General features: G+C 38.5%; 1 protein-coding gene across 7 annotated transcripts in view; it reads left to right on the top strand.

The window, feature by feature from the left end:
* Positions 1–25,700, top strand: part of LOC106877062 (F-box/WD repeat-containing protein 1A) — an 81,436-nt gene extending 55,736 nt beyond the window's left edge. For all 7 annotated transcript variants that reach the window (XM_052966901.1, XM_052966904.1, XM_052966905.1 and 4 more), the window contains exons 3-14: positions 4,564–4,629; positions 6,911–7,055; positions 9,214–9,374; positions 10,233–10,323; positions 12,248–12,312; positions 14,339–14,464; positions 14,564–14,653; positions 16,288–16,376; positions 17,562–17,640; positions 19,607–19,800; positions 21,525–21,582; positions 24,700–25,700. In XM_052966901.1, the coding sequence (XP_052822861.1) occupies positions 4,564–4,629; positions 6,911–7,055; positions 9,214–9,374; positions 10,233–10,323; positions 12,248–12,312; positions 14,339–14,464; positions 14,564–14,653; positions 16,288–16,376; positions 17,562–17,640; positions 19,607–19,800; positions 21,525–21,582; positions 24,700–24,843 (1,308 nt within the window). In that variant the 3' untranslated portion in view covers positions 24,844–25,700. The remainder of the gene's footprint in view (positions 1–4,563; positions 4,630–6,910; positions 7,056–9,213; positions 9,375–10,232; positions 10,324–12,247; positions 12,313–14,338; positions 14,465–14,563; positions 14,654–16,287; positions 16,377–17,561; positions 17,641–19,606; positions 19,801–21,524; positions 21,583–24,699) is intronic.
* Positions 25,701–25,706: the final 6 nt, after the last annotated feature.

Genomic DNA, 25,706 nt, shown 5'->3' with positions numbered 1-25,706 from the left:
GGGTGGTGGCAACCCCTGTTGTACTCTTTCACCCCAACTTTCTCTCACTCTTTCTTCCTGTTTCTTGAGTAACGTTGCGATGGACTGGCGTCCAGTCCAGCTGGGGGAGAACACATACACCATAGAAACCGGGAAACTGGGCCCATGAGCCTGGTTAGGCTTTGAAAGGGCGCATAAATAAAAATAAAAGGGAAGAGAAAAGTAGAGAAGGAGAATGGTAGTGAAAGAGAGAGAGAGAGAGAGAGAAAGGTAGAGAAAGAGAGAGAATGGTAGGGAGAGAGAGTGTGTGTGTGTGTGTCTTTCATGATATTGAAACTCAGCTAAAGCTTTCTTAAAACGAAGTTAGTCTTTTAAATACATTACATATTTGCCAGTTTGATGAAGATATGAAGCATTTAAAAACATTTTTTTCTGTTGTCTCTATCTTAATTTTCTTCAGTTCCCAATTACGTTTTTGCTTTGTCTTACTTTATCTATCGGTCAACTATATCCAGAATAATTTTTTATATAATTAAGAAATTCGCAGGAGTGGCTGTGTAGTAAGTAGCTTGCTTACCAACCACATGGTTCCGGGTTTAGTCCCACAGCGTGGCACTTTGGGCAAGTGTCTTCTACTACAGCCTCAGGCCGACCAAAGCCCTGTGAGTGGATTTGGTAGATGGAAACGGAAAGAAGCCCGTCATATATATATATATATATATATATATATATATATGTGTGTGTGTGTGTTTGTCCCCCCAACATTGCTTGACAACTGATGCTTGTGTGTTTACGCCCCCGTAACTTAGCAGTTTGGCAAAAAAAGATCAATAGAATAAGTACTAGATTAACAAAGAATAAGTCCTGGGGTCCATTTTCTCGACTAAAGGCAGTGCTCCAGTATGGCCACAGTCATGACTGAAACAAATAAAAGAATAAAAAAAAAGAATAAACATGATCAAGAGGTCCTTTGTTTGAAAACAGGTAAGGATTAACGTCAGGAAGGATATTAAATAACATATTCATCTGACTCATGCCTTACTTTAAAAGAACTGGAGTTAGCAAAACTATTTTTTATAGAACTAATATTACTGTAATCTCTATTATAATAGATGTGATTGTAGCGTTTACCTTGCCTTGTGTGTGTAAAGTGTTTTACTACCACATGTAAATATACAGTGCTTAGCTGTACTAGTAAGTGTGAATGGCCTGGCAACATGTACTATTCTTTTGCTAATTGTTTTAGGTACCTATGGAGCTGTGAGCAGACATAGACATCCTCTCATCCCTCCCACCCTGGATCCAGCAGAACATCATGGGTATGACAGCTGGAAGAAAAGGGAATTGTTGAATAGACTGGAACAATGAAGTACCTTGCTTAAGGACACAATGTACTACCCAGTCCAGCAATCAAAACACCCGACTTTACAGTTTAATGGCTAACACCCTAACTGCTAAAGCATATGCCTTCACATATATAGTATATATAGTTGTAATAAACTTTATTTCCTAGTATAGAGATCAATAGCCAAATTGATATTAATTTATTATTGGCATCAGATTGATAAACAGCTTCCTGTTGACTTCTTTGACTTGTGTGATGCACTTGTCATGGGAATTCCCCCGCCCCCATTACTTTCCTATGGGGATTTTACAAAGCACTCTTTTACACCTGTCTGGACACACTTGGAATATAAAGAACCAGAATAAAAGTCGCAAAACATTTTGTCTTACAATTCCAAGTCATCCTTCTAGAATAGTATTTTATTTTATCAACCTTGGAAGGATAAAAGTCAGTGTTGGTATTGGGGGGAAATTTGAACTCAAAACACAAAGAATCGGGGCAGATACTTGCAAGTTATCTTATCCAATGCTCTCGTGACCACCACCTTCCAATTGTACTAACAGTCTGTTAACCCTTTTGAGACATGCAGTGTTTTGGTATGTGTAGCCAAAAAGACCAAACCTTTTTTCTGTGGTTGGTGTTCGGAAGATATCCAGCTGTAAAAATCTTGCCAAAACTAACCTCGCCTGTGCTGGTGCCACGTAAAAAGCACTGAGTCCATTCTGCAGAGTGGTTGGTGTTAGGAAGGGCATCCAGCCATAAAATCCCTGCCAAAACAGACACAGTAGCCGAGGGTAGTTTTTCTACCTGGTTGGCTCCTATCAACCATCCCTATCCATGCATACATGGAAGATGGACATCAAACGTTGATGATGATGGTGATGATTGAAATTGATGGGCCCATGTCTTAATAGAAAACAATGGATAAAGTGCCTAAAACTACTTTATTAATATGTAAAACTATATATATATTATGAAAGCTTATAATACAATACATCTATCACAATAAGAAATCCTAAAACAACACAAAACATGTAAATAAATAAAATCATAAGCATAAATGTCTCTGTGAAAAAATAAGAAAATATGTACTGAAAGACGATCCTGATTGGCTATTACACTTCAAAACCAACCATTCACAACGTTTGTTTCATCAGGCTGGTAGATTGGCTTCAAAATCCTTTCAGCTTGTATCATTTGGATCGATCAATTGGTCCAGATGTCCCAAGAGGGATAAATATAGATATTCTCTCACATATGTCAAATCTAATAGTCTTTATTAAATGCTCTCTGGAATTTCGGTCAACTCAAATTTCCATATGTTAATTTGTTTGTTTCTCTGACATTTGGTGTTTCCATAGTAGCTTGGGCTGTACAAATATTTTTGTTCCACTGCTCTGAGATCTGATTTCAAATCCCACTGTGATCAACTTTGCCTTTTTACCCTTTTGGAGTTGGTTAAAAAGAAAAAATACCAATCTAGGATGGTAGATTGGCAGAACTGTAAGAATATTGGACCAGATGCCATGTATTTGTTCTGGCCCTTTGTGTTCTGACCCAATGCCTATGGCAATACTAATACCAAGTCATATCTGCTCCTAGGTAGCAGTCTTTTACTTGGACAGCATTGAGAGTTTAGAGCAGGAAGGGGCTTGCTGATCAAATTTGCATACATGTGCAGATACAGAGTCAACCCAGACCATTGGAGGCCTTGGGACATGATTAAGACATCATTTCATTTGTATGCTTTAATATATTTAAGAAAGTTATGAATGCCACAACTTACGAGGGTGGGCTGACTGGCCTTCATGCCGGTGGCACGTAAAAGCACCCACTACACTCTCGGAGTGGTTGGCATTAGGAAGGGCATCCAGCTGTAGAAACTCTGCCAAATCAGATTGGAGCCTGGTTCACCAGTCCTCAGTCAAATCGTCCAACCCATGTTAGCATGGAAAGCGGACGTTAAACGATGGTGATGATGATGATGAACTGCATTGCTTCTTTCCTGACTGTTCAAAGAATACTTCAAAAGTAACTGGTAGTGACTTCTCTTGAAAATGGACAAAACTTGGCATTGTGGTGTTATCAAGTGTCTGCAGAAAAATGGTTTATTTCCCATGGACATTAATGCTGACATGGTTGCTACATTAGGGGATAATACTCCACCTTTATCAAAAGTGCAAAAGTGGACAACTGAATCTAGGAGAGCAAGAAAGTCTTAAAGATAACTTGCAGTTTGGACGTCCTACAACTGGCACCACTAAGGAAAACATCGACCATATTCACCACATGGTGATGGATGACAGGCGATTGACTGTAAATCAACTAGCCAATGCTATTAGCATATTAGAATATTCTGCACAATGAGCTTGGCATGATGAAGGTTCCTGCTTGGTGGGTGCTACATCTGACACCTGATCAAAAGTGCACCAGGCTGATCACATCAAAGGAAAATCTGACATTGCTTAAGGAAGATCCAGCTTATTTCCTCGAACATTTCCGAAGCCAGGATGTGTGTTGGCTTCATCACTTTGAGCCAGAGACAAGGAGACATTCCATTTAGTGGAAACATCCCCTCCTCACCTGCTTCAAAGAAGGCCAAGATCGTTTCATTTACAGGGTGAGTGTTGGCTTCAGTTTTTTGGGATGCAAAAGGCATTGTGTTTTTTGACTATCTTCAAAAGAGCAACACTATCAATGGAAAATACTATGCCAACTTACTGAAGCAGTTACGAAATGTTATCGAGACAAAACAGCCAGGAAAACCACTGGAGTTTTGTTGCATTAGGACAATGCTCCATCACTCAAGTCCTTGCTTTTAATGGCTGCTGTCTATGACTATGGCTTTGAACTGGTTGATCACCTTCCTTATTCTACTGATTTGGGCCCCAGCTGACTATCATCCCTTTCCCAACATGAAAAAATAACTTTTTAACTAGCAGAATGAAAGCTTTTTCATCAATAGAATCCAAACACTGCAACACCACTGGAAGAAGAGTGTGGACTACAAAGGGAACTATGCTCAAAAATAAACTTCATTTGGTCACATGAGAATATCCTGGTCAGCCTATGAACTTTTCAGCCAACCCTTGTACTATTCTGCCACTTGGTGTTTTTCTATGTAGCTGCTAATGTTAAAGCTATCTGTGCACTATTTCTTGCTAATTTTTTAGGGGTTTATTTTTTCTTTCTTTCACTAGTTATTAATTTTTTATCTCTTTTTTTTTTATTCATTTCAGGAAATGGGAAAATGGTTTCTAGAATTTAATGATGAGCAGAAAAATATTTTTCTGAAAGGGTTGTTGGTAAGAGGCTGAACATTTTCTTACAAAATCAACATAATGAACTCTTCTCTGTTTATTTTCATAATTGCTTTCTATTGATTTGTACTGTAAATTTAAGCATTATGTTTAACCTGTCTATCACTGGTATTTTATATACTCCATTAAATGAACTATCGCAGTAACCACTACATTTTTACATATCTTGTCCTGGAACTGTCAGTCTGCTACAGTATTTATGGTTTGTGAATAATATATATGGATCCTGGTCAGAATTTCCAACCATGATTTTTCAGTTGTTCATTCGACTGAATGATCAGGATCATTCAATTAACATGAAAGAGGCTGAATATTCCACAGATACCTGTACTCTTAACATAATAAATACCAGTTAAGTGCTGGAATAAATGTAACTACTCCTGAGTAAGAGTATAAAAATGGCACTCCTCTGCCAACCCATGTTGTGCCAGTGTTCCAAAGAAGGCTTATCAAACCAGTGCAATCTCAAACTCAAATTCACAGCCTCCACATTGGACTGTGGTTGGTGGAGAGAACATATTGTGGCCTTCATCCTGTGGTGGACTAAACATAGGCAATCCAATCCAAACGGAATTCTCATACAGAAACAGCATGATATGGTGCGACAAGGCTAGACATTAAAATTACAGGTACAATCTAAGCAATGAGCTTCTATACAGTTTCCACCTTCTCAGTTTCACTCAAGATGAAGGTGCTTGGCCTTGGAGGTTAGAGTATTGCCCTTATGATCACAAAATCATGGTTTCAATTCCTCAACCAAGCACTATGTTGTGTTCTTGAGCAAGACACTTCATTTCACATTGCTTCAGTCCACTCAGCTTCAAATCAGTAACTCTGTAATGGACTGGTGTCCCATTCGCGAAATTTTTTTCCCACAAGAGTTCGGGACCCCAGTTATGAACTCATTTGCATACAGCCAATCAGAGCTCAATTATTAAACTAGTGTCTACCTAGTCTCGAAACTACTCTGGTTGAGTTCAGTGGATAATGTGCATTATAGCAAAACTGTTCTAAATGGGTTAATAGGGGTGACAAATGTGAAATTTAATGCATAAAGTGAATGGAGAGCTGCTCACCAATGATGCCATAAGTGTTGCCAATTTGTGTAATTTACTAAAAAATGTAAATGAGTGTAGTTTTCTAATTTTTTGACTGATTTTGTACATTCATAATTTAAAATGTTGCTGTTGATCTGGAAACATCGTAATCAATATGGCGTTGTCGTATTGCGCCCTCCTTGGGTACATGGGTAAATGCAGTATCACTAATCTCAGTCTGAGCATAGGTACCTAATGTTAATATTAATTTGCTGGTCCAATATGAAGATAAGCTTCATGCCTGATGCAAATAAGACCACCAAAAGCTACAATAAGAAAAGTGTTTGAAGGAATAAACCATACCACATTGTCCATCATGCAAGTTAATAAGACATGTTTGGACCTTAAATAGAGGGGATCTATTCATAAAATATTATGCCATCTCCACTCAATGCTGGTACAAACAGCAGTAAACCTGCAACTTATTCTAGGAGACATAGTGTAGGAGCACAAAGGATGCATGTCCTGGGACCCCAAAGCGAGTCCCAAAGGGAACAAGCATAGTGATTGGTAACTGGAAAGTGTAAGGACAGTTGCTTCTGATAGGATCCTATGGAGGAGGTGCCTAAGAACTCAATCCCCACAATGATCCCAGAAATAGTGAACAGAGAAAATGGAAAGATAGATTTAATATCTTCATTTTGAGCCAAAATTTTTATCTGAATAATTTATAAAATAATTTATATATAGGCGTAGAAGTGGTTCTGTGGTAAGTAGCTTGCTTACCAACCACATGGTTCCGGGTTCAGTCCTACTGCGTGGCACCTTGGGCAAGTGTCTTCTACTATAGCCTCGGGCCGACCAAAGCCTTGTGAGTGGATTTGGTAGACGGAAACTGAAAGAAGCCCGTCGTATATATGTATGTGTGTGTTTATGTGTCTGTATTTGCCCCCCCCCCCACATCGCTTGACAACCGATGCTGATGTGTTTACGTCCCCGTAACTTAGCAGTTCGGCAAAAGAGAACGATAGAATAAGTACTAGGCTTACAAAGAATAAGTCCTGGGGTCGATTTGCTCGACTAAGGGCGGTGCTCAAGCATGGCCGCAGTCAAATGACTGAAACAAGTAAAAGAGTAAACAGTTGTAGAAATATTTACAAATTGTTTGTTTTAACATTCCATATGGTTTATGTCTCTAATAAAACCTTTCACTTTTTTTTTAAATCTAGAAAGGTTGTGAGTTGCCTCAGTTACATTTGCTTTCTGTGAAAATGGAGCCTAATTTGCATCGAGGTTGTCCTCCAAATTGCCAAGATATCATTACTTGGTTACCAACTAATTTAGCCACTAAAATCATGTCATTTCTAGATCCTGGTGAGTAATTTGTTTTTCCTTTTTTTGTTTACTGTACTACAATCATTGAATACTTAAAATTCACTTCTGTAGACAATCGAAAATATTTTTCTGTCCCTTGATTTTCACACCTGTAGGGATGAGTTTGACAACCCCATACCCTCCCCTCTCTGCCAGTCCATACAAATATAAATTATCTAACACTTTTTTTTGTACTTTTCACAAATTAGTTGGTTAGTGGTAGATTGATTTTGTACTTGATAACCTCACTTGTTGAAATTCTGGTTATACCCATGTTATGTTGCAATTATGCTCTGACACAAGCATTTAATCCTTTCCCATTAAATATTATCCCCCACTTTTGTGCTAACAGTTATCCCCACCTTAGAACCACTTCCCTTGTCACCGATCCCGCATTCTCAACATCATTCTTTACCACTTAATTTTCCACTGAACACTCCTTTCCCCATGAACATGGTCTCATATCTGCCACTGATGCCCTTTTGCATCACTAACTCTATCCACTTTATGTACCTCTGACCTCCATCTTTAGTGCTGTGTCTTCTCTCTCTCTCTCTCTCTCTCTTCACATTTCACACCATTTCTCTATTTTTCATTTATCTACAGCTTTACTATGTGGATCTCCACCTTGCACCCCTTTTTATGCACTACCACCTACCACCAGCTTCCTGATCTTCCCTAAATTGAAATTCTCAACTCAAAAAGTCTGATTCAGTTAAAGGCATGCTGAATTTTAAGTATCCTGGTCAGGAACACAACAAAATGCCTACAGTGGATTTGAACTCAAAACCATAAACACTGGCACTCCTAATATATTTTCACTTAAATCCCCTTCTCATTGCTTATTGCATATCCATCATCATCATCGTTTAACGTCCACTTTCCATGCTAGTATGGGTTGGACGATTTAACTGAGGACTGGTGAAACCGGATGGCAACACCAGGCTCCAATCTGATTTGGCAGAGTTTCTACAGCTGGATGCCCTTCCTAGCACCAACCACTCAGAGAGTGTAGTGGGTGCTTTTACGTGCCACTGACATGAAGGCCAGTCAGGCGGTACTGATCCATGTTTCCATTTTTATGACATTTTGATGCCTCTGTTTCCTCACTTCTTTCATCATCATTTTATGTGGAAAGTGGTTTCCATGTTGTCTTAACCCATTACCTCCCATAATTCTATTAACTGGAATTTTTTTGATGAAACTTGGATTTCTAGCATAAAACAGCCTTAGAAACACGCTGGAATGATCAAAATAACATTCTAAATAGAAATAAGCGAGATATTGGGTGAAAAATTAGCAAACCTCATTTGAATATCAGAGAAATATACCTAATAGATATAGCAAAAAGGTTAGATATGTGTAAATATTGACAGATAATTATGAAATTTGTAATTTTTAAGTGATCTCATATGAGATCACTGGTTGGTAATGGGTTAAGTTGGACACTATGATAGGATCTGACAAATTTGAAGACACCCCACCCCTCCATTGTACTCCAATGTCTCAGTATTGACATGATGTCTACAGCTGAATGCCCTTCCTAATGCCAACCACTTCATTGAGTTTTTTGGGGTTTTTTTTCCTTTCATCAGCACTAGTAAGATCAACTTATGCTTGACTAAAGAGAATAGGAGAGAGACTGGGATAATTTTAAGCAAGGTGATGATAAAGGGTTGGTTATAGTAAGGGCAATTGGTTTGTACATGTAGGAGGGTGAGGAGAGTAAGAGAGTAGATGCTGTTGGAGAAGGGTTTCATGGATTCATCATCATCATCATTTAACGTCCACTTTCCATGCTAACATGGGTTGGACGATTTGACTGGGGACTGGCGAACCAGATGGCTGCACCAGGCTCCAATCTGATCTGGCAGAGTTTCTACAGCTGGATGCCCTTCCTAATGCCAACCACTCCGATAGTGTAGTGGGTGCTTTTTACGTGCCACCGGCACGAGGGCCAGTCTAATGGTACTAGCAATGGCCATGCTCAAATGGTGTTTTTTACGTGCCACCTACACAGGAGTCAGTTCAATGTTTTGTTTATATTGAAATTTTAATGAGTGGTAAATGCCTGAGTTTTTATAATTAGAAAAAGATATATATTTTTGTGTTGTAATATAATTTCATAGGATTAAAAAAAGAATTTTTTTTGTTACAGTGACTCTATGCCGTTCTTCACAAGTTTGCAAAATTTGGCGCCGAATTTGTGAGGATCCTACTTTCTGGCGTCGGTTTTGTTGCCAGCCAAAATGGCAATTGTCTAAAATGGCAGAACATAAACAAGTGATCAATCATATGTCCCCTGAAGGTTGCATTCAGGTAAATGGTAAACTCTTACTAAAACTTTTACAAATAAAGCTGTTCACTGTATATCATTATCATAAATCTGTTTTCCATGCTGGCATGCGTTGGATGATTTGACTGGAGCCGGTAAGGCCTGGGGCCACACCAGACTCCATTGTCTGTTCTGGCATGATTTCTACAGTTGGATGCCCTTCCTAACACCAACCACTCCACAGAATGTACTGAGTGCTTTTAACGTGGCACCAGCACAAGCAGAGGATGAATTTCATTTAGGCAGACAACAGCCAGGTACACATCATTGACAAAGCCTGAAAAGGCTAAAATACATCTGACATTCTTGTGAGTCACTGCTGGGACAATGTTCACCGCATTCCAATATATATTGTATTTTAAACATGTATCTATGAAGAGATTTTCTCTCAGAGAAAACCACAGCATCATGCCTTTCACTGGTGTATATACATTAGGTATAGGACACAAATGGCTGTTTCCATATTATTATAGTAGCCTACAAAAATGACTAGTTAGGAAATTTAGCAATGTGACTAAAGATTTGCCATATATTCTATTTCTGTCTCTGCTTTCAAATTGTGCTCTTAGATAAAATGCAATAGTCCATTTAACTTAGTTCTACAGAAGCTGAAAATTGTCATTATTCTCATTTCAAAAGCCTACATTTTCAAACTTGAAAAAGTGAATACATAGAAAAAAATTAGCTGTTTGTTATTTTTTTTTTTTCTTTTTGGTGATGAATTTCTAATTGAGTAATATACATAACCGTGGGTCATTGGAATTATTTAACTTTTTGCAATCATTTTCGCTGTCTTGAACTGTTGGTTAGTGTCCTGAACTTGTTGTTTTTAATTCTTTCAGTGGAAGAAAGTTTTTGCTGAGCGGTTTCGATTGCGAAATAACTGGTTAAAAGGGCGTTGCACGGTCAGGACTTTTGAGGGACACACTCAAGGTAAATAATTGTTGGATTTTTAAACCTTCATTGTCTTGCTCAGATTGAGCAAAACCTATGGTCAAAGGCCTTCCAGCAGTGACCACCCTATATACACTGTCCAATGTGAATGTGTTGCTCCTGCTTCAAGATGGTAGGACATGATTTTAAAAAACTTGACTGCTATTTTAGCAGATCAAGCAATTGCACTGAGGCTCCTTTATTGGTTCAGACTTGTTTGAGTTTAGCACTGTTAATTACCTGTGATTTTAGCACTTTTAATTATATGTATCTAACACCCTTAATTACACGTCTTTAGCACTCTTAAGTACACCTGTGGCTTTAGCACCTTTACTTATACATACCTTAACACCCTTAATTACACATAAAGCTTTATTACCCTTAATTACACATATCTAATAGGCTCTGTGGTTAAGAAGTTTACTTCCTTTCCACATGGTTTCAGGTTCAGTCCTACTGCTTGGCACTTTGGGCAAGTGTTGTTGCTGTTGTCTTTTTTCTTATAGCCCCAGGCCAACCAAAGCATTGAGAGTAGATTTCATAGATAGAAACTGAAAGAAGCCTGATATTGGGGAAATGTCACCTTGCTTGGGAAGGGGTGATGGTTGGTGACAGGAAGGCCATAGAAAATCCGCTTTAATAAACTTTGTGCAAGCATGGCAAAGTGAATAAGGCAGCAAGCTGGCAGAAACGTTAGCATGCTGGGCGAAATGCTTAGTGGTATTTCGTCTGTCTTTACATTGTGAGTTCAAATTCTGCCAAGGTCAACTTTGCTTTTCATCCTTTCAGGATTGATAAATTAAGTACCAGTTGCATATTGGAGTCAATCTAATCAACTGGGCCCCTCCCCCCAAATTTTCGGGCCTTCTGCCCAGAGTAGAAAAGCATGGAAAAGTGAATGTTAAACAATGATGATGATAGTTATAGCAGCCTTAATTAGACTTATGGCTTTAGTACAATGATTATGTGCAAGTCTTATAGCAGTTTCAATCATATGTATGTCTTCATAATGATTTGTAACAGACACATGCCCAACAATTTCTTGTGAGTGTTGACTGTAAATTTCAATTCACTACTTGACTGTTACTTTGTTATCAACTCCAGGAAAATGAAAACTAAGCAGGAGTTGAACTCGTGACAAGGTGTGACCACTAAGCACCAAATGGCATTGTATCCACTTCTATATAGATTCTGCCGAATCCACTCCCTTCTGTGTGTCTTCACATCTATTAAAAAGATGTTGGCACAAATGTGGCTATTAGGTGCAGACAGACATGGTTTTGTGGTTAAGAAGCTTAGTTCCCAATCATGTAGTCCTTTGTGTTCAGTGGCATCTTGGGCAAGTATATTTGCAACCATTATGTGATATTTATTACAGGGTGCACACAAACACACATACAGGCTTCTTTCAATTTGTATCAAATCAAATCCACTTAATTGTAGTTGTGGCTGATGCCAGTGTCGTGCCACCAGAACAGAGACCAGTCAGACGGTACTGGCATCGGCCTGGCTTGACAGGTCTTCACAAGCACTGCATATCGCCCAACGATTGAAGGGTGGTTTAAACAGGCCAGTTACACAACACTGGCATCGGCCACAACAACAATTAAGTGGATTTGATTTGATACAAATTGGAAGAAGCCTGTGCGTGTGTATTTGTTTGTGTGCACCCTGTAATAAATATCACACAATGGTTGCAAATGAGCATCATTGTCATACAGATGAGGTTGTTTGTTTCCAGTATTCTGTGAAGAACATTCTTGGCCATGGGGGAAATAAATGAGGGTTGGTGACAGGAAGAACATCCAGCTGTGGAAAATCTGCCTCAGCAAACTTTATCTGACCCATTAAATAATGATGTATGCTTTCATTTTTAAAATGTTTTTGTTTTATCTCTGCTTTATTGATTTCTTTTTTTTTCTAGGTATTTCTTGTATTCAGTTTGACGATACACGAATCGTTAGCGGATCGTCAGACAAAACAATCCGGGTATGTTATATCTTAACTATCATTTTCGTTTCTTCTCCACATTTTATTCTACTTCAACTCTTGAATGTTGCATGCATTAAATATTAATCCCCACTGGCGTCAGGAGAGGCACCTAACCATAAAAATCATACCTAAACAGACAGTGGGGCTTGGTACAGTCTTTTGGCCTGCCAAATGCTCCAACCCATGCCAGCATCATCGTGGTGATGATGATGGCCAGCAGGCATCACAGAATAGTTTCTGAACTATTCCATCTATCTATACCTACAGATATACATTCCGCTATATTTATCTATCTATTCGTTTGATTCCCCTCCAATAAGTTACAGCTAGGCTTACATTTCACAGAGAATACCAGAATACGATTAAGACTACCTCGAGAGTTGTCTCCCATGATTGACCATAAAATGAAACTTGTACACACTGTGATGATACTTCCTGCCTTCTGGTAACAATTCGTTTCGCTGAATTGTTGGTGGATGAAAAAATGTATTCAGCTCCTGAAAATTTTTTTTTATATAAACATCAAATTACATTTGTTTCCCTTCAATCTGTTTATGGAGTTGGTAATATGGTTTCAGAGGAAACAATTATTTAATTACTTATAAATAACTTAATTTTCTTTCTCTCTCTCTCTCTCTCTCTCTCTCTCTCTCTCTCTCTCTCTCTCTCTCTCTCTCTCTCTCTCTCTCTCTCTCTCTCTCTCTCTAATATGTTTTTTGTTAATTGTCTCCTATGTTGTCCTTAAAATAGCAAACATATTTATCAACTTTCCTAATTCACTCCAGATTTGCTTCAATCTGTTTTTATTAGCATCCCCATTCATTCACCTGTTACTTATCACCCTTCATACTCCAGACATTTTCTGTAAACACAAGCTTTGGTGATTTTTAAACATCACACCATTTCTTCATGTAAGCAAATCATTTTTTAAGCTTGTAGCTGTGCAGTTAAGAAACTTGCTTCCCAACCATGTGGCCTTGGGTTCAGTCCCACTGCATGGTATCTTCTACTTATAGCCTTGGGACAACAAAAGCCTTGTGAGTGGATGTAGTAGACAGAAACTGAAAGAAGCCCATAGTGTGTATGTGTGTGTATAGATACCCTGTGTTAACATCATCTGATGGCTGTAAACAAGGATTACTGTCATGCAAGCAATGCTCATTTCCAAACTTCTGCAAAAATATGTCCAACCATGGGGAAATTATTACATCATCTTCATCATTTAACATCTGCTTTCCATGTTGGCATGAGTTGGGTGGTTTGACTGAAAACTGGCAATCCGAGGGGCTACACCAGGTTCCAATCTGATTTGGTAAGGTCTCTGTAGCTGGATGCCCTTCCTAACACCAACTTTTACATGCCACCGACATGGGTGCCAATGACCTAACACCAGCATCAGCCATGACTATGGTCTCATTTGACTTGACAGGTCTACACAAACACAGTATATCGCCAAAGGTTTGGTCACCTGTTATATCTATAAAATCATTAAAGGCATTAATGGTTTTTGGATTTTGTTAGCACTCCGTCGCTTACGACGTCGAGGGTTCCAGTTGAGCCAATCAACAGAACAGCCTGCTCATGAAATTAACGTGCGAGTGGCTGAGCACTCCACAGACATGTGTACCCTTAACGTAGTTCTCGGGGATATTCAGCGTGACAGTGTGACAAGGCTGACCATTTGAATTACAGGCACAACAGAAACAGGAAGTAAGAGTGAGAGAAAGTTGCGGTGGAAGAGTACAGCAGGGTTCGCCACCATCCCCTGACGGAGCCTCGTGGAGCTTTAGGTGTTTTCGCTCAATAAACACTCACAACGCCCGGTCTGGGAATCGAAACCGCGATCCTATGACTGCAAGTCTGCTGCCCTATCCACTGGGCCATTGCGCCTCCTCTAATGGTTTTTGGATAATTGACAGGGAACGAACATGTCCATTTGTTGCATGTAAACTTTCATTGACGTCTTTCTGTTCAATTTTTTAAATATTATGTATTCCTATGATTTTTTTTTTTCTCTCTACAGGTCTGGAATATTCGAACAAATGCTCCTTGGTCAGTTCAAACATTAGTTGGCCATAGTGGAACTGTACGGTGTTTGCATTTAGAAGGCAACCGTCTTGTGAGTGGTTCTTCAGACAGAACAATAAAAGTAAGTCCTCAACTAATTTCAAAATAAAAACTTCTTTTTCCTTCCCACAACCTAATCTTTCATACATAATGTATACTTTCCCTTCACTCGCTTACATAGGTTTGGGACTTATCAACCCAAGACAGATGGTCCAGTATAGCATGTAAAGTGACGATGGTAGGCCATTTGGATACAGTAAGGTGTTTACAGGTAAGTATTTTTAAATTTCAAATTGGTGAGATGTCAAATGTGTTGAAGACCTTTTGATAGACTTATCCCTTTAATTTGTCACACATTATCATTCTGATTTTGAGGATTGTGTTAAGAATATAGGTGTCTGTGGAATACTCACCCATTTGCACTACATTGTAATGTAAGTGGGTGAATATTCCACGGGCACTTGTACCCTTAACACAATCCTCAGAATCAGCCTGATAGTGTATAACAAAGGTGCAGGCATGGTTGTGTGTTAAGAAGTTTGCTTCCCAACCACATGATTCCAGGTTCAGTCCCACTGTGTGGTACCTTGGGCAAGTGTCTTCTGTTAGCTTTAGTCCAACCAAAGCTATGTGAGTGAATTTGACAAATGGAAATGGAAAGAAGCCCATCTTGTGTGTGTCTGTCTTTGATTGTCCCCCTTCACTGCTTAACAACCTGTGTTGGGGTGTTTACATTCTCATAACTTAGCAATTAGGCTAAAAAAAAAACAATAGAGTGTGTACAAGGCTTTAAAACAAAGCAAAAATAAGTGCTGGAGTAAATTCATTCTGCTGAAATTCTTCATGGCGGTGCCCCAGCGTGGCCACTGTATATTGACTGAAAAGATAATGGATTGCTAATTAATGACCAATATTTAATTGTTGCTGTCTGGCCCCACCCATATCAGCTTTAATCACCACAGTCATCCTGGACCACATTGAAAGTGTCCTGTGATTAAATGAAATTTAGTCACCAATTGACATGCTCCAACCTCTAGCCCACAAGTGTGCTGTCTCCTATCTCTGTCTTTTTTTATTGCTACTCTAATCATCTCTGTTCCTCAAAACTAACTGGTCTTGTACCTCCACCATTCAAACACCTCAATCTACTTGTCTCTCCACCTCTCATCACTCTTAGTGCATCCAACCTGCACACACACACACATATTAACCACTATACTCTGGCCTTGCTTCCTAGAACGTCTGCTTTCAAGTTCACTGACCTCCAAGGGTCTGCAAAAGCCATGAGCAATAACCTTTCCTCCAGATTCAACAAACAGATAACAAAGATCTGTGATCAAAGGTGCTCTAGTCATGATTGTCCTCTCTTTTGTTTTTTTTCCAGTCTGTGTATCATTGACTACAATATCCAATGTCCTCTCCTTTACGACAGGAAGTAATTTAAAGGAAATTTGAATGCTCTTTCTAGCAGATCAAGTGACCGCATGGAAGTTGCCACTTCATTTCACATTCCTCCAATCCCCTAAGCTGAAAAATGAGTACCACCAGTAGCTGGGAATTAACTCTGTGAAGGCTTTCAGGGTCTTCAGAGAGAAGTTTTGTATTTTAAGTCACCTAAATTCCTTGAAAATCTGGATAAGCTCTGACCTCATGGATCTCAAGAGAGACTTTACACTGTAGAGACACCTTATAACAAGAAATCTGGATAAGATTTGCCTCTAAGCTCATGACAGACTTTATAGTATAGAGGCACCTTATAATATGAAAACATACTTCAAGTGTTTGTCTACACAGGCAACGTTTCTTCTTTCTCTCGAACTTAGTTTTTTTAAAGTTTTTACCAAAGAAATAAGAAAAATGATCATAATCACTCCATATACAATTTAATATTTTTTGTTTCTGTAGGCAGACGACGAGAAGTTAATAAGTGGTTCTTATGATAAAACACTGAAAGTATGGGATATTCGAACAGGAGAATGTAAAATGAAACTCAGGTAAAAATATTGCAATTTTGGTTAAGCAGTTTATTTTGGTCAGCGAGAAATGGAATAATGTTGATCGAATTTATCTTTTACTCTCAACTATTCTTCAAACTTGTTATAGAAGTTGATATTGTGTTATATTTTACTGGCTCATTAGGAATTCACTAAATATAGGTCACATAATTTAACTCTTTAGCATTTAAGCTGGACATATATTGCCTTACTGGCACGTGAAAAACATTCAAGCAAGGTCATTGTCAGTGCCACTGGACTGGCTCCTGTGCAGGTGGCATGTAAAAAACACCATTTTAAGTGTGGCTGTTGCCAGTACCGCCTGACTGGCCCTCGTGCCGGTGGCACATAAATGCACCCGCTACACTCTCGGAGTGGTTGGCATTATAAGGGCATCCAGCTGTAGAAACTCTGCCAGATCAGATTGGAGCCTGGTGCAGCCATATGGTTCACCAGTCCTCAGTCAAATCGTCCAACCCATGCTAGCATGGAAGGCGGACGTTAAATGATGATGATATGTGGCCAAAAATATTCTATTTGATCTATATTCAAACTGGCCTGATCTGGCCTCTCACACCTACTTTACTCTGTCATTGTAAAAATTTACAGTCACATCATCAAAATCTCAAAGCTATGAGATAATGCATGATTAATTCAAAACAATGTGAATAAATAAGCATTAAGTTTTGACCGAATAATCTGAATGCTAAAGGGTTAATGTATTTTATGACAAAAACATTAAATTAATGTGCATGATATATATTTTGTTTGTAAAAAATATAATCTGAAGTTGGTGCTTTGTAGGTTTGAATTCCATTTATTACCTTTCGTGGTTATAACTCCAAAATTACTTGAGAACAAACCTAGAAATAATTTCTTATACTATTAGATGTTTAGCCCTTTACCATTTAAACTGGCCATATCTGGCCAAAATATTTCATGTTTTACGTTCAAACTGACCAGGCTCTGTCACACCTACCTGGATTAAATAATCACATCATCAAAAGCTTGAAGATATGGGATGGTGCAGGATTGATTCAAAATAATTTGAATCGATAAGCATTACATTTGATAGAATAATCTGAACACTAAAGAGTTAAAAATTTGAAATTTCAATTTTGATTTCATGGTATTACTGCATGCAGGTTGACATAAGCTTGTATTAAATGTTATATTTCTTTTTAGGGGCCATTCAGCTGCAGTTCTATGTGTACGCTTCAATGAGTCAAAAATTGTATCTGGCTCGGCAGACAAAACAATCAAGGTGATTAATTCTTTTATTAACTTGAAAGTTCATAATCAACCTAATTAACTCTGATCTAGCAGATATTAGATCAATATTGTTTATTGCAGGGATTGTATAAGATGCAAGCATGGTTGTGTTTTTAAGAAGTTTTCTTTGCAACCTTGTGATTTTGGATTCAGTCCCGCTGCTTGGCAACATGGACAAAAGGTTTCTACTATCTGACCATAGAAAATCTACCTCATTAAGTCTTTGTCCAACCCATGCAAGCATGGAAAAGTGGACGTTATAATGATGAGCTTTTGCATAGTTTCTGTCTTCCTAATTCCAATCATGTTCTGGATTCGATCCCACTGCGTAGCACCTTGACCAGGTGCCATCTGTCTAACTCCTATGCATAAGATTTGATAGATAGTAACTATGCGAAAGCCCATTAGCAGGATTATTTCTGTTCATGGCTGGTAGACTTAATCCCTCACTCAGGAATTTTGGAAAGCACTATACATTTCCCAATGACTTTGCAACAAAATACTTTGTTAAAGGCACCCAAGGATACCTGGAAACAGTTATGGGAGTTGCCCTTCCTTCTTTGACTGTTTTTGTTTGTTGGCACTGTCGCTTACGACGTCGAGGGTTCCAGTTGATCCGATCAACGGAACAGCCTGCTCGTGAAATTAACGTGCATGTGGCTGAGCACTCCATAGACACGTATACCCTTAACGTAGTTCTCGGGGATATTCAGCATGACAAGGCTGACCCTTTGAATTACAGGCACAACAGAAACAGGAAGTAAGAGTGAGAGAAAGTTGTGGTGGAAAAGTACAGCAGGGTTCGCCACCATCCCCTGCCGGAGCCTCGTGGAGCTTTAGGTGTTTTCGCTCAATAAACACTCACAACGCCCAGTCTGGGGATCGAAACCGCGATCCTATGACCGTGAGTCCACTGCCCTAACCACTGGGCCATTGCGCCTCCACTAAGCCTTCATTAAAAAAGATATTGAACTATTTTGTTCAAGGCAATACCAAAGGTACTGCACAGTGAGATTGAACCAAAAACCATATAGCCGCAAAGGAACTTCTTAGCCTACATTTCCATGCTTGCTCTCATTTACTTAAAATCTTCATTGCTCAACACAAATGGATTATCATAGATTTGAGGAACTGTTACAGATGGTGGGGTTGTTGCAGCATCAACCATATCTTTTACTTGATCCCGCCATTGGACTGTGGCCATGCTGGGGCACAGCCTTTAAGGGTTTAGTCATACAAATTAACCCCCGTACTTATTTTTTATCTATCAGTCTCTTTTGCTGAAGCACTGTTATGGGAATGTAAACAAACCAGCACCGGTTGTTAAGCAGTGGTGGGAGAATGAACACAAAGACATACGCATGTATACAGATACACAGACATCAAGCTTCCACCTACCAAATTCATTCACAAAGCATTGGTTGGCCAAGGTGCCATGCAGTGGGACTGAAACTAAAATCATGTGGATGCAAGGCAAACTTCTTAACCACACAGCCACTCTATTAGATGGAATACTTTTGAAATATTACTACCAGACATTTCATTATCATCCAGTGTTTTAAATCTGGGTTTTGACCCCGTTAATGGCGGTGGCCAGATCTACTTCAATGCCATAGCAACTGAGGTAGGCAGGTGCATGCCCACCCCAACCTTTGGGCGGGCTGGTGCCCATTCTCCTTTGCTATCATAAGGCTTTTTTGGAGCTGGACTTTCTATGGGGAGTATGCCCTTGCTTACCCCCGACCTCAGTTTCTAGACATGAGTGGTCCCAAGACCATGGCCTCTACCATGATTTTTAAGAGATATAGTGGAAAACTATCTCAGGAAGGCAGGGACGCTACTCCTTGAGACCACTTTCGGAGCCCCACTACCTATGTAGGTACTATAGGAGATTATGGCAACACACCCTCACATTTCTTTTTAATTAATTAATTAATTAAGCTTTATTTATTAAACAGGTTTGGAATTTTGATGCTAACTGTATCATGACATTGGATGGTCATCAGAATGCTGTCACTTGTCTGCAGTTTGATTCAACTCGAATTGTTAGTGGGTCGCTCGATTGTAACCTCAAATTTTGGGACATCCACACTGGAGTGTGTGTTAACACTATTGACTGGAAAGCTGCTGAAGGACACACGGGTGTAGTCAGGTAAAGTATAATGCACTTCTCGCTATTTTTAAACTGAGATCCTTTTCTTAAGACATACCTAATTTTCAGCTTGGTTTATTTTTATAAAAATTAAAACAATTATCGTTTGTGTAAGTAACCAAAGCACCAAAATTATTAGACAGCAGCTATCTATTTATCTATCCATCATATATATCCACACACATTCGCACACACAGATATAGATTGTTTAACATCCACCTTTCCATGGCTCAGACAAAATATGTTGAGCATTTTCTACGGCTGGATGCCCTTCCTGTCACCAACGCTTACCTGTTTCCAAACAAGGTCATATATGCACTTGGTCAGACATGACTTTCACAGAAGATTGGAAATGTACTTCATCTTTGTATGATGGTGATGCTCAATGACAAGCATATGATGTCAAGACAAGGTTATACACAAACATACACATACTAGCTTAAAAGTCACCCTAGCAGGCAGATTTTAAGTTAGCTCCTGTGGAGGGCTCTTCATTAGGTTTTGGGCCCAACAGTGACACTTCATGCATGGAGTACATATTAAATTTTATTAAATTGGACTGACTCCTGTGCAGGTGGCACGTAAAAAAACACCATTTGAGTGTGGCCGTTGCCAGTACCGCCGGACTGGCCCTCAGGCCGGTGGCACATAAAAAGCACCCACTACACTCTCGGAGTGGTTGGCATCAGGAAGGGCATCCAGCTGTAGAAACTCTGCCAGATCAGATTGGGGCCTGGTGCAGCCATCTGGTTCGCCAGTCCTCTGTCAAATCGTCCAACCCATGCTAGCATGGAAAGCGGACATTAAACAATGATGATGATATGTATGTATGTGTGTGAGTGTATTTATATATATATATGTGTGTGTGTGTGCACACATACATACACATATAATGTACTGATCCTTGAAGAAAATTCAACAAAAAAAGTAGTCCATCTGTTGAGAGATAAATATTGTTTATTTAAGGTTACAATACATGTATTAAAGTGCTACTGTTGTGAGAATTCAAATATATTCTTCAGGTGCAAACCACATATAACAAACTAAAGAAATTGAATATGATTTTATACACATACACACACACCTGAAGAATATGTCTGAGTTCTCTCAACATATGGAACTGTTAGTAGTACTTCAATACATGTACTGTGACCTTAAATAAATAATATATATATTAGCGGTCGGGAGGAGGCAGTGTGTAAGGCTGATAAAATATATGCAAACTATAGACTAATTTAACCCAAATCTAAATGTAAAGTAATCTAAGAAATATGCTGCAAGCTGGTTGGTTGGTTGGTTGGCAGCAAACTGTAGATTACTATGGGAGATTATGGCAACACACTCTCACTTTCTGGCTTTTCTGTTTGATCTATTAGCAGCCCAGCAATTTTTTGTCTGTTATTCTTATTACCACTGTAGTTTCTCTGGCTGCTGATTGAACAAAAATATTTCAAATTTATTTCCTCTCCCCTTTCCTCACTCAGATTTTCTGAAAGTTAAATGAGTTCGTAGCTAAACAATTAAGTGTAGTGTTATTCTATGGAATTTCATTTTAATCTGATGAATTTAATGTTAACTTCAGCAAAAAAAAAAAAAAAAAAATTTGAAAAATCTTTAGAAACTTTTTACATTCAAAAAATTTTCTTTCTTTTAGTGTTAACTGTAGAAACTACAGCTATTGTTTGTTTGTATTTTAAGTATTTATTTATTTTATTTTATTTAAGATGTCTCCAAGCTGATTCCTGGAGGGTTGTAAGTGCTGCTGATGACAAAACTATCAAAGTAAGCTTATTAACATTGCCTTCAGATTATTTTCTGTTCTGTTTCAACCGTGTTCTGAATTCAAACTCCTCTTCCACACATCCATATTCTCCTCTTACTATTCATGGAAGTGTCATGGGGGAGGGGGTGGGTAGAGTTTTCGGACACCTTATCCATGAAGTCCTATCACAAGCAACCACCATTCTTTTCTACTCTAGGTACAAGGCCCGAAATTTTTGGAGAAGGAACTAGTCGATTAGATCGACCCCAGTACATGACTGGTACTTAATTTATCAACCCCGAAAGGATGAAAGGCAAAGTCGACCTTGGTGGAATTTGAACTCAGAACATAAAGACAGACGAAATACCGCTAAGCATTTCGCCTGGTGTGCTAATGTTTCTTATTTCTTTACTGCCCACAAGGAGCTACACACAGGGGACAAACAAGGACAGACAAAGGGATTAAGTCGATTATATCGACCCCAGTGTGTAACTGGTACTTATTTAATTGACCCTGAAAGGATGAAAGGCAAAGTTGACTTCGGTGGAATTTGAACTCAGAACGTAGCGGCAGACGAAATACCGCTAAGCATTTCACCTGGTGCAGTACTGAGGGAGGTGGCATTGTGTCATGTGTAGAGAAGCTAAAGTAGGAGAGTGAGATATGGACGGTTGTCTTGCTGTAGAGGATATACATGGGCACCCCAACAGGAATGGGAGAAAAGATAGTGGAGGTGAGGTATCAGGGAGGACTCTCAGAGTATAAGAAGGGGCAGAAAGAGAGAATAGTGTGGAGTGGGATAGAGAATTGAGGATGGGTGGGTAGGTAGGGAGGATGAGGTGAAGTGTTGGGGAGATAGTAGAGTTTTCATGATGAAACATTTATAATTAAAACAAGGAATAATTTGAATTTGCAGTGTTTATGTTTTTCTTTAATTTTTAAATAGATTAGGAAGAAATTACTCAGGGATACACTCTGCATGAAAACTAAACGATAAGATCAGTGTTAACATATTTAACTTAATATAGACTTTCTTGGATCAGTAAATTAATTACAATTACACTTGCAGTGAGGAGGCAAAAACTTAAGCGTTTTAATTTTGGTCAAGAAATGCAGGGGAGATAACTTGGATAGTTTTTTTGTTCTTTTTTTAAACTTATACTCAAGAGGGAAGGTCATGATCCTTTACACTACCTCCAAGATTGGTGGGATGGGGTGGAAGGTATCCTAAAATTAGAAACAAAGTGGACTCTGCTAAAGGCACCTAAGGTGCCAGAGAGGGGTGTTAAAATGGACATCAGATGAAGTCTACTACCTAAGTAGACCATGACAAGATTTGAACTCGAAATGCAAATAATTGCAAGAAATACTGCTCAGTAATTCGTTAGATGTTTTTACTGTTGTGCCAATCTGCCACACTTGATTAAGTTTTATTGACTCTGAGAGGATAAAATGCATAGGTGACCTCACTGGAGTTTGAGCTCAGATGCAGATAATCAGAACAAATACCAACAGTCCAATGACTCTGCCACTTCTTCATAGAATCTAGACAACGCAGTAGGAAATAAGTCTGTTGCTGACACTACAGGGACAGCTCCAGGCATGTTTCAGTTTTATAAAGTCTCCTCAGTGAATTGTTATGCATTAATAAAGCTGACATTTATATGGATCATCATCACCATTGTTTAACGTCCGTATTCTATGCTGGAATGGGTTGGATGGTTTGACTGAGGACTGGCAAGCCAGGAGGCTGCACCAGGTTCCAATTTGATCTGGCAATGTTTCTACAGCTGGATACCCTTCCTAACGCCAACCACTCCAAGAGTATAGTTGGGTGCTTTTTATATGCCACCAGCACAGGAGCTAGTCAGGTGGGACTGGCTTTGGCCATGTTCAGATGTTGCTTTTTATGTGCTACCGGCACAGGAGCCAGTCAGGACAGGAGATCTGGCATCAACCACTTTCGGATGGTACTTTTTACATGCCACCAGCACAGGAGCCAGTTTGGCGGCACTGGCATCAGCCACAACTTCAATTTCCATTTGATTATGATTTGATTTTTGATTTTCTTGACATCATTTCATTTACTTGAAAATTAATGAAATTAAATTATAGATTAAATTATAGATTAAATTATAGATTAAATTATAGATTAAATTATAGATTAAATTATAGATTAAATTATAGATTAAATTATAGATTAAATTATGAAATTAAATTATATATTCACGGAATGTTGTATAATAAGGATTTGTCACATTGGCACTAAATATGTGAAAAGGTGATTTATATAATACCAGTACCACAAAGAGAAAGAAAGTTTGTCAACTCCAACTTACAATATAAAGGTAACTAAATATTGCGAGGTATTCAGAATGTCACTCCACTATTTCTATCATGATGTTCTTGATTGATTGAATTCCAAACTTCCAAAATATAAATTTCTTATTTTCAGTTTCTGACATGTTATATTCATTTTCAAGGTGCATGGCCTTAGTGTTTACAATGTTGGATTCGTGATCATAAGGCTGTAGGTTCAATTCTTGAACCAGGCAGAGTGTTGTGTTCTTGAGCAAGGCACTTCATTTTTCCATTGCTCTAGTCTACTCTGTTATAAATGCGTAGCAGCCAGGTGCTGGTGCACCCCATTAACATCCTTGCAGGGGGCAAGAATGAAAGGGCCAAGAAGATGTTTATGTTTGTGACTTCATCATTTTAACATCCACTTTCTCTATGCTCGCTTGGGCAGATTTTCTGTGGACAGATGCTCTTCCTGTTGCCAACCTTCACCTGTTTCCAAGTCTGGCCCCATGGCGGACATGTTTATACCGAATATCAGGAATGAATGACAATCAGTTACAACTATCACATGATGTCAAGATGTAGACACACACACACACACACACACACACACACACACACACACACACACACACACACACACACACACACACACACACACACACACACACACACACACACACACACACACACACACATGCATATACAATAAATATATATTCCAGGCTTCTTTCAGTTTCCATCTACAAAATCCACTCACAAGGCCTTGGTAGGCCTGATTCATTTTCCTGAAGAAATTATTAATGAATCTTTTCTTGTATTTTTCTTTTGTACAGGTATGGAATTTGGAGACAGGAAAACGACTGATAACTCTACGAAATCATTCTGATGGTGTCACTTGTTTGCAGTTTAGTGACTTCATTATAGTTTCTGGTTCCTACGATAAAACAGTAAAGCTTTGGGATTTCAGTTGTTGCTGACTAGAACATTTATTTAATGTATTCAAACTTATGTGTGTGTGTGTACTCGCATATGTATACTTTTTTTTTTGTTCTTGTTGCTCTCTGTTTACTATCATCAAACACACACACACACACACATATATACATGTCTTTCTTAATTTACTCCAAGAACAATTCTTTCTCTATGATCTCCGAAGGTCAGTTTTCGAAATTAATATTTTGAAAGCTTTCCATAATACTCTTTACCAATCTTCTTTGAACAATTTGCTTAACTACTGAACAATTGATGTAGTGAGTTTTGATAAATTTTCAACTCTTTCTTTTTAAAAATATTTTATTTATATTATTTGCCTTAGAACTGGTTTATTAAACCGCCATGTTAATTAGCTGTCTAAGATTTTAATTTAGCTTTTTCACTCTCAAATGTAATTAATAGTTGTCTTGTAACTTGTATTTAACATTAATATTTGTTACAGTAATAAAGCAATTTTATGGTAGCCCCATCTCAATATCAATTGATTTCAAGCTTATCTATGGTTCTCATCCAGTTTTTTCCTGCTGGTTACTACTATTGATAGTTTATTGTAAAATGAATTGCTATTTCAGTAATACTAATTAAAATAGTCTTTCTTATTTCTTTACTGAGTCTTTCTGAACTGAGATCAAGTCTTTGAAGGATCAGCGTTTCAGTCAACTTCCATGTCTGTTTAAAAGTTTATAATGCAAGTTCTCTGTGGTTCAGTTTAGGAAAAGGATTTCTTTATGTGAAAATATCAAGTGTTCCTCTTGACTTTTTTGCTTTTTCTCCTTCCTTCCTTTCTCTCTTTCTCTCTCTCTCTCTCTCTCTCTCTCTCTCTCTCTCTCTCTCTCTCTCTCTCTCT

Source organism: Octopus bimaculoides, chromosome 4, assembly GCF_001194135.2.
Source record: "Octopus bimaculoides isolate UCB-OBI-ISO-001 chromosome 4, ASM119413v2, whole genome shotgun sequence".
Classification (NCBI taxonomy): domain Eukaryota; kingdom Metazoa; phylum Mollusca; class Cephalopoda; order Octopoda; family Octopodidae; genus Octopus; species Octopus bimaculoides.
This window is presented reverse-complemented; position numbering and strand designations above follow the sequence as displayed.